This window comes from Somniosus microcephalus, chromosome 5 (genome assembly GCF_052327205.1).
Source record: "Somniosus microcephalus isolate GS21.2 chromosome 5, FLI_Smic_1.0, whole genome shotgun sequence".
Classification (NCBI taxonomy): domain Eukaryota; kingdom Metazoa; phylum Chordata; class Chondrichthyes; order Squaliformes; family Somniosidae; genus Somniosus; species Somniosus microcephalus.
In genome coordinates, this window is record NC_140991.1 from 118861170 (window position 1) to 118873177 (window position 12008).

Here is a 12008-nt window from a genome sequence, read left to right on the forward strand (position 1 = left end):
ATATAATCTAATTTTTTCAGTCATTTATTTTGATGTCTATATATCTTTCACTTGCTCTTACATTCATTTCTAACTAACTTCCTTTTATTTCGGACAGCACCTGAAAATCATATAATCCTTTGCTCTTGGGCAATCAACACGTTTATGGGCAAAAACTGACACAATGAAATTCAGGCCTGAAATACCACAACACTTAAAGATACTATTAACAAAAATGCAATTGATTTGACTGAATTGAGATCCAAAACTTTAGCATACCCTCTGACAGTGAGAACAGCATGGAGAGTTATATTGTAATTTTCCCGTGGAGCTGTGTGGCTGCACAGTGGCCTGGAGGTCCAGCACAGGCCGCTCCCAGCTTTTGAATGGAAGAAACCGTGCATGCGTGAAAATTTGAATGGCCCACGCAGCCAGTTAAAGGGACCGCACATGAAAAAAAATTAGAGGGAACATTGATCTATTGGCCTGGAATTTGCAGTCAGCGGCGAAGCAAATGCAGGCGTAACCAGCCAGCGACGCCCACATCCCATCAATGAATTTAAATAAAAATTCGCCACTGGCCCCGAAGAAAGCTTTCCATAGAGATCTCCCAAGAAGTTTGTCTTTTTCGATGTGTAATTCATTGCAGATGTGGGTGGGCGGTGCTGGAGCGCAGTCAGAGCAGTGAATGATTGACCGCAGCTTCAGGATCTCTGCATTTAGATGTGCATGCGCTATATCCTGAAGTTCTGGTCAGTTTCAAAGGAGTCGTAATGGCGAACGCTGTTAGTTCGCTGTTCGTACCCACCGCAAATTCTGGCCTGTTATATATTAGAAGCGGTGAGTGGTCTCAAGATTCCAAAGTTACCTCACCAGCAGATGGCACTGTAAACATAAAGCTGTTACCAATTGAAAACCTCATGTTACGGAATATAGGAATAGGAGTAGTCATTTAGCCCCTCGAGCCAGTTCTGCCATTCAATGAGATAATGGCTGATCTGTGACCTAACTCCATATACCTGCCTTCGCCCCATACCCCTTAATAGCTTTGGTTAACAAAAATCTTACCGATCTCAGATTTAAAATTAATTATTGACCGAGCATCAACTGCGGAAGAGTTCCAAACATCTACCACCCTTTGCGTGTAAATGTGTTTCCTAACTTCACTCCTGAAAGATCTGGCTCTAATTTTAGGCTATGTCCCCTAGTCTTAATATCTTGAAAACTTTGATGAAATCACCCTTTAATCTTCTAAATTCCAGGGAATACAACCCTAGCGTCAGTTTTACTACTGTTCCTTGTTACCTCATTCAGTCAAATGCTGCCTTCATGTCGAGGGCAGTTACTCTTGCCTCATGTATGGAATTCAGGTCTTGTCTTGTGTCCATGTTTGGACCAAGTGCCATTTGACAGCACTGTCGACTACTTCTTCAATCACTTGGCTGATGGCCAATTATTGTCCTATTAGCCGATTCCCCAAGTTGAATTTGTCCTGCTTTTTGTGGATAGGACATACCGACTAACTAGAAAATTGTACAGGTTAGAGTCCATTGGCCCCCTCCTACATGTTGCCTCTTGGCGACATCGTCCAAAAACACAGCCGTCGGTTTTCACATGTACGCTGACGACACCCAGCTGTACCTCACCACCAACTGTCTCGACCCCTCCAAGGTCTCTAAATTGTCGGACTGCTTGTCTGACATCCAGTTCTGGATGAGCAGAAATTTTCTCCCAATTAAGAATTGGGAAGACTGAAGTCATTGTTTTTGGTCCGCTCCCCGTCACAAAATCCATTCCCCAGCCACTGACTCCATCCATCTCCCTAACATCTGTGAAGTTGAACCACATAACTGCGGCATAATTAAGACCGCTCATTTCCACCTCCGTAACATCGCCTGTCTCCACCCTTGCCTCAGCTCATCCACTGCTGAAACCCTCATCCATGCCTTTGTTACCTCTAGACTTGACAATTCAATACACTCCTGGCTGGCCTCCCACGTTCTATCCTGCATAATCTTTCATCTAAAACTCAGCTGCCCGTGTCCTAACTCACACCAAGCCCTGTTCACCCATCATTCCTGTGCTCGCTGACCTACGTTGGCTCCCAGTTAAGCAATATCTCAATTTCAAAACTCTCATCTTTGTTTTCAAATCTCGCTATGGCCTCGCCCCTCCCTATCTAATCTCCTCCAGCCCCACAATCCCTCGAAATACCTGCACTCCTCTAATTCTGCCCTCTTAAGCATCCCTGATTATAATCGCTCAACCATTGGTGGCTGTGCCTTCTGTTGCCTAGGCCCTAAGCTCTGGAATTCCCTGCCTAAACCTCTCCGCCCCTCTACCTCTCTTTCCTCCTTTAAGACATTCCTTAAAACCTACCTCTTTGACCAAGCTTTTGGTCATCTGCCCTAATTTCTTCTTATGTGACTCAATGTAAAAAAATTTGTCTTATAATACTGCTGTGAAGCGCCTTGGGATGTTTTACTATGTTAAAGGCGCTATATAAATACAATTTGTTATTGTTTTAACTACTGGAACATCTTGGCTACAGCCATGGCTTCTTAGCACAGGTCTTCAGTACTACAACTGAGATGTTGTTAGGACCTGTAGCCTTTGCTGTGTCCAGTGCACTCAGCCATTTCTTGATGTCATGTAGAGTGAATCGACTTGGCTTAAGACTGGCAGCTGCGATAGTGGGGACGCCAGAAGGAGGCTGAGAAGTATCATCCTCCTAGTTCCTGGCCAAAGATGGTTGCAAATGCTTCAGCCTTGTCTTTTGCACTCACATGCCAAGATCCACCATCGTTCAGGATGGGGATGTTCATTGGGCCTCCTCCTGTTAGTAGCTTGGTTGTCCACCACTGAATTTGGTAGGATTGCAGATCTTTGTCGTCTTCTGTTGGCTGTGGCATTGCTTAGCTCTTGTCTATCAGCATGCTGCTTTTCCTGTTTGGTGTGCACGTAGTCCTGTGTTGTTACTTCACCAGGTTGGTACCTCATTTTCTGGTACGCCTGATGCTGTTCCCTCTAAGGTGTGTGGCCGCACTTAAAATTAAATGCCGCGCAGAGAACTGCACTGCCGGACGACTGGAGCAGGGGAGGGGCCCAATACACAATGGCCTGGAATGCAGACAGTCGTTTGCGAGTCTTGTGACCTCCGCCGATCCCAGTTGGAAAGTAACAAGAGCTGGGGCAGCGGCCAAATGACAAGGGAGTCGGTGAGGGGTTGGTTGTGTCGGCCTCTGGGAAGTTCCACATAGCAGTGCTGCAGGCCGAAGCTGTAGAGCAGCTGCACTCAGCCAGTTGCCATGGTGATGAGAGCAGCGTCTCCTCTTTTGGCGCCACTTTTCCGGGGGCCTGTGTTACACAAGCTCTGCGGGGCCAGCTCAGTGCCGCCAGCCAGTGTTATGTGGCTGGAAAAAGCTTTAAAAATCGGTGGGAGAGATCGGTAGATAATCATGTATACCTCATATTAAATCTGTTACAGGTGAGTGAGTCGCCGAGTTTTACCTGCAACAGGTGAGTAAGAAGGGACCTTGTTGCTGTCAGATGGCAGTGACATGTCTTTGGAGAGGAAATGAGATGAGTGTGCAAATTTTGAGCTGTACGTGAATCTGCTTTTTAAAATAGTGATCCTATTGCAGATGGGTTTGAGAGATCAGGCTTTCAATCATTAGGTGAAGCAAGGAAGCATTTTAGCAGAAGGAAGAAGAGTGGTTAGCACAAGTTTACTTTTATTTGCTGCTTTTTAATAAATCCAATATTGCACTGGGGTGTGTTTATGGTTTTAGTCTTGTTGCTGATGAAAGTTAATAAAAACCTTAACACAAAAAGTGGGGAAAATTGGAGCTTACTTTTGAAAATCAGAATTCTGGCGTCGGGTTTATATTTTTAGAAAAGTTGAGGCACCTCGTTTTCTACAGGCCAACCCAACCCCATCTGTCTGCTGAAGTCAAACTGCCTGGGGGCAACAACAGTTGTCTTTGTCAGAAACAAAAATGAGAAGAAATTTTTAAATTGGAAAATTGTTTAAAGCCGGAAAAGTGATCCTTTTACCGTGAACAAACTTGCAGAATGGGCATGTAAATGACAAATAGATAAGTGTGAACAGGTAGGAGGTAAGGAGGCGACCTACTCCTTGGAAAGTAAGAGTCTAAATGGGGTTGAGGTGCAAAGCGACCATGGGGTATAGATTCACAAATCATTAAAAGTAGCAACGCAGGTTAAAAAGGCCATAAAAGCACAAACAAAGCACTGGGGTTCATTTCTAGAGGAATAGAATTCAAAAGCAGAGATGTTACGTTAAACTTGTATAGAACCTTGTCTGATTGTCTCATGATTTGAGATGGTGGACTGGCAATATGGCATTACTGTATATATGCTTTTAAGCGATTGCTGTTGGTGTAAAAGCTGCTGGTGTAGCAAAATTTGCTCAGGGACGAAAAGGTCGTGCTCAAAGGAATTTGTGGCCCGCTCAGTACAAAAAAAAATTAGAGGGAACATTGCACCCGACACCCTCTTCTGCACTCTCCATTGAACCGTGGTTGGTCATCTGGCTTGATGGTTATGGTAGAGTGAGGTATTATTTTTATTCCTTCCTGGGATGTGGGCGTCACTGGCAAGGCTAGCATTTATTGCCCATCCATAATTGCTCTCGAAGGTGGTGGTGAGCCACCGCTGCCGTCCATGTGCTGAATGTACACCCACAGTGCTGTTAGGAAGGTAGTTCCAGGATTTTGACCGTGACGATGAAGGAACAGCGACACATTTCCAAGTCAGGATGTTGTGTGACTTGGAGGAGAACTTGGAGTTGGTGGTGTTCCCATGCACCTGCTGCCCTCGTCCTAGGTGGTTGTGGGTTGGGGAGGTGCTGTTGAAGAAACCTTGGTGAGTTGCTGCAGTGCATCTTGTAGATGGTACACACTGCAGCCACGGTGCGCTGGTGGTGGAGCGAGTAAATGTTCGTGGTGGATGGGGTGCCAATCAAGCGGGCTGCTTTGTCTTGGTGTCGAGCTTCTTGAGCGTTTGAGCTACACTCATGAGTATTCATCACACTCCTGACTTGAGCCTTGTATGTGGTGTAAAGGCTTTGTGGAGTCAGGAGGTGAGAGTCACTCACCACAGAATACCCAGCCTTTGACCTGCTCTTGTAGCCAATGTATTAATGTGGCTGGTCCAGTTAAGTTTCTCGTCAATGGTGACCCCCCAGGATGTTGATGGTGGGGGATTCGACAATGGTAATGTCAAGGGAAGGTGGTTAGACCCTCGCTTGTTGGAGATGGTCATTGCCTGGCACTTGAATAGCAAGTAACATTCGTGCCATACGTCAGCTCAAGCCTTAATGTCGTCCAGGTTTTCCTGCATGCGGGCATGGACTGCTTCATTATCTGAGGAGTTGTGAATGGAACTGAACACTGTAATCATCAGTGAACTTCCCCACTTCTGACCTTATGATGGAGGGAAGGTCATTGATGAAGCAGCTGAAGATGGTTGGGCCAAGGACACTGCCTTGAGGAATTCCTGCAGCAATGTTCTGGGGCTGAGATGATTGGTTTCCAGCAACCACAACCATCTTCCTTTGTGCTAGGTATGACTCCAGCCAGTGGAGAGTTTCCCCCTTGATTCCCATTGACTTCAATTTTACTAGGGCTCCTTGATGCCACACTCAGTCAAATGTTGCCTTGATGTCAAGGGCAGTCACTCTCGCCTCACCTCTGGGATTCAGGTCTTTTGTCCATGTTTGGACCAAGGCTGTAATGAGGAGGTCTGGAGCGGAGTGGTCTTGTCGGAACCCAAACTGAACATCAGTAAGCAGTTTATTGGTGAGTGAAGTACCACTTGATAGCACTGTCGTCGACACTTTCCATCACTTTGCTGATGATTGAGAGTAGACTGATGGGGTGGTAATTGGCCGGATTGGACTTGTCCTGCTTTTGTGGACAGGACATACCTGGGCAATTTTCCACTTTGTCAGGTAGATGCCAGTGTTGTAGCTGTGCTGGTACAGCTTGGCTAGTGATGTGGCTAGTTCTGGAGCAGAAGCACATCATATCAGTGTTTTGAAAAAACACTTTTGGCAATATTTTGTGAGTTCGGAGGGGGGATGTGTTTATATAGATGGCTTTTTTTGGAAGGCCAAGCCTTCCTGTTTAAATGTTCATTCTGAAAGTCAAAAACTTGTATGTTTCTACAGTAACATTTCCATATTGCCTCATCATGCTTCCTTCTCTAGTTGATCTTCATGTGTGGCAAATAAATTTTGATTTGTGTAAATCAATGGAACATATATTGTGACCTTTTATAAAATACCTCGAGTAAAATTTTGGTTTCCTTACCTAAGAAAGGATATACTTGCCATAGAGGGAGTGCAGCAAAGGTTCACCAGACTGATTCCTGGGATGGCAGGACTGTCTTATGAAGAGAGACTGGGTCAACTAGGCCTGTATTCACTAGAGCTTAGAAGAATGAGAGGAGATCTCATTGAAACATATAAAATTCTGAACAGGTTAGACTGACTGGATGCAGGGAGGATGCTTCCCCTGGCTTGGGGGGGTGTCTAGAACGAGGGGTCACAGTCTCAGGGTACGGGGTAGGACATTTCGGACTTGCCTTTTGTGGTATATATCAGTAATCTAGAATATAGTGGGTATGATTAAGAAGTTTGCAGATGTTACTAAAATTGGCTGTGTGGTTGATACTGAAGAAGGAAGCTGTAGACTGCAGGAAGATATCAATAATTTGGTCAAGTGGGCAGAACAGTGGCAAATGGTATTCAGTCCGGAGAAGTGTGAGGTAATGCATTTGGGGAGGGCTAACAAGGAAAGGGAATACACATTAAATGGTAGGACACTGAGTAGTGTAGAGGAACAAAGGGACCTTGGTGTGCATGTCCACACATCCCTGAAGGCAGCAGGCCAGGTAGGTAAGGTGGTTAAGAAGGCATACAGAATGTTTGCCTTTATTAGCCGTGGCATAGAATACAAGAGCAGGGGGGGTTATGCTTCAACTGTATAAAACACTAGTTAGGCCTCAGCTAGAGTACTGCATGCAGTTCTGGTCACCACATTACAAGAAAGATGTGATTGCACTAGAGAGGCTACAGAGGAGATTGACATGGATGTTGCCGGCAGTAGAGAATCTTAGCTATGAGGAAAGACTGGATAGGCTGGGTCTGTTTTCTTTGGAACAGAGGAGGCTGAGGGGAGACCTTATTGAGGTGTATAAAAATATGAGGGGCATAGATAAAGTAGATAGAAAGGATTTATTTCCCTTAGCAGAGGGGTCAAAAACCAGGGGGCACAGATTTAAAGTGATTGGTGGAACGTTTAGAGGGGATTTGAGGGGACATTTCTTCACCCAGAGGGTTGTGGGGGTCTGGAACTCACTGCCTGAAAGGGTGGTAGAGGTAGGAACCCTAACCACATTAAAAAAAAAAGTACTTGGATGTGCATTTGGGATGCTCTAACCTGCAGGGCTACGGACCAAGAGCTGGGAAGTGGGATTAGGCTGGATAGCTCTTTGTTGGCCGGTGCGGACACGATGGGCCGAAATGGCCTCCTTCCATGCTGTAACTTTCTATGATTCTAGGACTGAGATGAGAAATTTCTTTACTCAGAGGGTGGTGAACCTGTGGGATTGTCTACCACAGAAGGCTGTGGAGGCCAAGTCACTGAATATATTTAAGAAGGAGATAGATAGATTTCTAGACACAAGGCATCAAAGGGTATGGGGAGAGCGCGGGAATATGGTATTGAGATAAAGGATCAGCCATGATCATATTGAATGGCGGAGCAGGCTCAAAGGGCCGAATGACTTACTCCTGCTCCTATTTTTCTATGTTTCTAAATGGAACTAATTGACTGATTAGATTGGCAAAGAATCAATATTAGCAGTCGTGGGATCTACTTAACAATTTAGTTTTCTGCATTACCTGGGAGAGAAGTACCTTCAAATGTTAGTATTTTGGATTTATGTGACAAAATATAACTAGTTTAACTGAGATTGCAGTAATGTTTTTCTTGCATCTTGTAACGTTACCAGATTCTTTCCTTTAAAGTTTTGTTAAAGGTTCAGTACTGTACCCTTACATAAGGACATAACATAAGAAATAGGAGCAGGAGTAGACTATTTGGCCCTTTGTCTGGTTCTCCATTGAAGAATTCACCTGACATTCATCATACACCCTCTTTTTTGTTTCATCATCTTCTCTATCTCCCTAGTCATCCAAGGAGTCCTTGCTTTGGTTCCCTTACCCTTTCCTCTTGTTGGAATGTATCTAGCCTGTACTTGGAACAACATCTCCTTAAAGATCTCCCATTGTTCCGTTACAGTTTTTCATGTCCTTTGGTTTCATTTTACCCTGGCTAGATCCTTTCGCATCCCATTGAAGTTAACCCTATTCCAATTTAGAAGTTCCACTCTAGATTGTAGCTTGCTCCTCTCCATTGCTAATCTAAATCTTATGACACGATGATCACTCGTACCCAAGTGTTCTCCCACAGACACTTGGTCGACCTGGCCCACCTCATTCCCCAGTGCGAGATCCAGCAATGCCTCCTCCTTAGTTGGGCCAAGAACATACTGGTCAAGGAAATTCTCCTGAACACATTTTAGAACTTCCTCCCCCTCCTTTCCCTTTACCCTAGCATTATCCCAATCGATAGTTGGGTAATTAAAGTCCCCCAGTATCACCACTCTATATAGCTCTTGCATCTCTCTGCAATTTCCCTGCAGATTTGCTTCTCTAACCTCCCTCTCGCTATTTGGAGGTCTGTAGAATACCCCCAATAGTGTGATCATACCCTTTTTGCTCCTCAACTCTAACCAAATGAATTCTGTCCTTGTCCCCTCAAGAACATCCTCCCGGTTCAACACCAAAACCTTCAGTAAGGAGATCAGGAAGGCTCTGCAAACCTGTTATTAAACTGGATTTGTAGTTCATTTAAAAGAAAAAAAGCCAGGAGTTTTTGTTCCGTAGTGCATGTAATGCTGAGAGATGGGACCATAGTTTTGTTGTATTTGAGAGGGGAATACATTTTTTTAAGGGGAAAGCAGTGTAATTTTTTACCACATGGTTTAGTATGAGCATGCTCAGTTTGCTCTAGCCTAGTATACAAGCACCTTGATTAGCAACTCATCATGTCTGTCCTTCATTTGTTCTACCCACATATATTACAGGTGACAATACGGAAACCATTTAATTCCCAATACAGATCAAACTAGAAGACTCCAGTCTATCAGACTGGCAATGGTAGGGTTGCTAACCATCCCAGATTGCCCAGTAGTCTTGAATAGAATCGATCTCCTAGGCGCTGCTGTTGGCGGCTGGAAGAAAAGTACTTTGGTCATTCTGCTTTGCACCTGCATGCCTCCGGCCCAAACTTTTAACTCCCGCGCCACACTATCCCACTTCCTCTGTGGGGCTGGATTGAGTGATTCCTATCCCTCCTGGCTGGCTGCTGGTTCCGCCCCCACCATCCTTAAGTTTATCAGAGAAGCAGCTTTGCCACACTTCCTGTGAAGTTGCGGCAGCCACAAGAAAATTTACTGGCCCGCAGCAGCCTACTTGCTGGATTTCAACTGAGAAACTCTCCTTTCACCTTCTAACCAGCCTGTGACTGGTAGGTTCCATAACAGTTCTTTCCCATTCAGAGTACTTTGTTAGTTGTATAAGTTAACACAATTTGGAAATTTGCAGGTTTCTAAAAAAAAACCTACTCATCCTCACTGTGAGTCCATGTGCAGGAGCTGTTTGGTACATTTACTACTTTATGCAGTGTACATTTCCAGTTTATTGCTTAATTAAGATTAAAAAGTTCAGTGTTTGCTGGCTCCTTGCTCCTTGTGATGGAAATTTCTGGGGTCCAACTTGGAGAGCTTGGTGGTCTGCTGCTCATGTTTGGAGAACTGGTATTTAAGAAATATCCAGGGTTAACTCAAGTAGATTAGGTCTCAGAGATCTGACACAGATGCATCAAGACTTCCCTTGAGAGGAGTTTTTACTGGTGCTTTCAATTGTTGTGCATCATTGGCAGAAAATATGAACAGTGGAAGATAGTTTACTGCTGCCACTTTGGGTCCAGATGTGGGCTGCTTGACACCTCTCTTCTCATAGTCCAGCAATTAAGTTTCTGAACTTGGTCTGTACAGACCTTCCTTGAAATCAGGGTAGATTTGCACATGCACAGTTGCTTTAAACTCTTATGGGTCACTTTAAATCGCCTGTATAGTTTTCCATTGTTAGCAAATGTTAGCACCCCACAGTTTAAACAAGCCTGATTTCAACAATAAGTTCATCCTTTCCGGTCCTTAACTTTATGTAGATAAGGAAGGACTGTTTTGAAACAAAATGTTCAGATCTACCCAACTGCTGCATACTACTGCTTAAAAGTAAGAGTGTTTTTACATTGATTTATATCCTTCGCAAAACCCATTGTTTGTGATTACTAGCTATTAAAAATAGCATTCAGTGCTACAGGTGACTAAACCTGACGGTGCTGCGGAAGTGCAGTCCTTAAATTGCATTTAGATTGCATCAGTTACCATAAAGCTCTCCATTGTGTGGGATAGTTGGCAAACATGCGAGATTATAAACTTCATGTTTGCTTTTATCCAGATTTCTAAACCTTTTTTGTTTTCATTAATGTGTTAATATGTCTGAGATTCTTCGTGACATCATATGTGGGTACTCTTGAAACACATTTTCTCAAATTGGCTAGAATGGCAAAGTAAATTGGAACACTGTAATGATCTGTGTGGGAACTGATTACATCAGCCAGAAAAGGTTACTCTGATTGGTCAGCATGCATGGTTTGATTCACTACCTAACTGACTGTGTACTAACCCTTTGTGGAGCTCACAGAGTCCTGTACACACCCTAGAGAAATGTAATCTCTTTCAATGCTAGTCAGTGCTTGGAGTATGTGACAGGTACAGTAATCCTTTGATACATTATAACATCTACATTACTGAAAGGGTTTGGAAGAGACAAAGAACTCTAAAGCAGCAGGCTTAATTTTAAAATGCCATCCTGTTCTCCTAACTGCTGCCTTTTCCAAGCTGAGGTAAGATATTCACAGCAAATTATCCTCCAGGTTTCCTTCATATTCTGATGTCATGTGTCTGGATTGGTGTGAGCTGATAATACTAACAGGAATAGAAAGGACTGTCTAAATCCAGTTCATATTAGCACTCAATGGCTTCCTTCAGTTAAAGTGTTGGGGGGAGGGGGAACAGAAAAGGAAGTTATTAACCATGTAGCTGATTAATTTGCCACAGTTGAGTGTATTTTAAAGTTCTTTAAAAATGCAGTAGTATGACCTAACATTTAAAATGTATGGGAGAGGGCAACCATTGCCGTTTTGAATAAACTTAATTGTGAGTGGAAATTATTTTCAAAATTTTGAACCACAAGAATCTAATGCTTCTGTATTTCTTGCATTAATTGATTTATTTATTCCAATAATATTTGTAATATTGAATAATATAGTGTACTTTGCTTATTCATTTTATTGTATAATGATCAGTGGATCCTCTCTTTTGGCAGGTCATTAAAGTTTTTAGTGAAGATGGAACAAGCAAAGCAATTGAACTTCCATCTGACATGACTGCCAGAGATGCCTGCCAGCTGTTGATATATAAATGCCATTGTGTTGATGACAACAGCTGGACCTTAATCGAACATCACCCACATCTGGGTCTAGGTAAGAGTGTCATATAATGCTAAATGAATTTAGTGAGCATCATTCATTTTTATCATTAACAGTAGATTTATTTGGGGGGAGAAAAGTAAAATCGACACATTTGTATCAGTCGTGGCTTCATAGATATTTTTCACATCAATGCAGTTGAATATTTATAGATGCTGCTATGGGGAACAGCAGGAGTAAAACATGAAAAACCATGTTGATTAAGGTCATAAGTACTGCATGCACAAGTGAGTGAGGGCTGAAGTGATTTTTTTGAATACATTGTGACTTGCAAGTTGTGTATTCTGTTTACACCACATTTGTCTTTCTAATTTATTTTGC

The 12008-nt window shown here is 43.4% G+C and overlaps 1 protein-coding gene across 7 annotated transcripts in view; it reads left to right on the forward strand.

The window, feature by feature from the left end:
• Positions 1-12008, forward strand: part of grb10b (growth factor receptor-bound protein 10b) — a 267318-nt gene that overhangs the window by 169757 nt on the left and 85553 nt on the right. For all 7 annotated transcript variants that reach the window (XM_085988113.1, XM_085988111.1, XM_085988114.1 and 4 more), the window contains one exon: positions 11525-11681. In XM_085988113.1, the coding sequence (XP_085844239.1) occupies positions 11525-11681 (157 nt within the window). The remainder of the gene's footprint in view (positions 1-11524; positions 11682-12008) is intronic.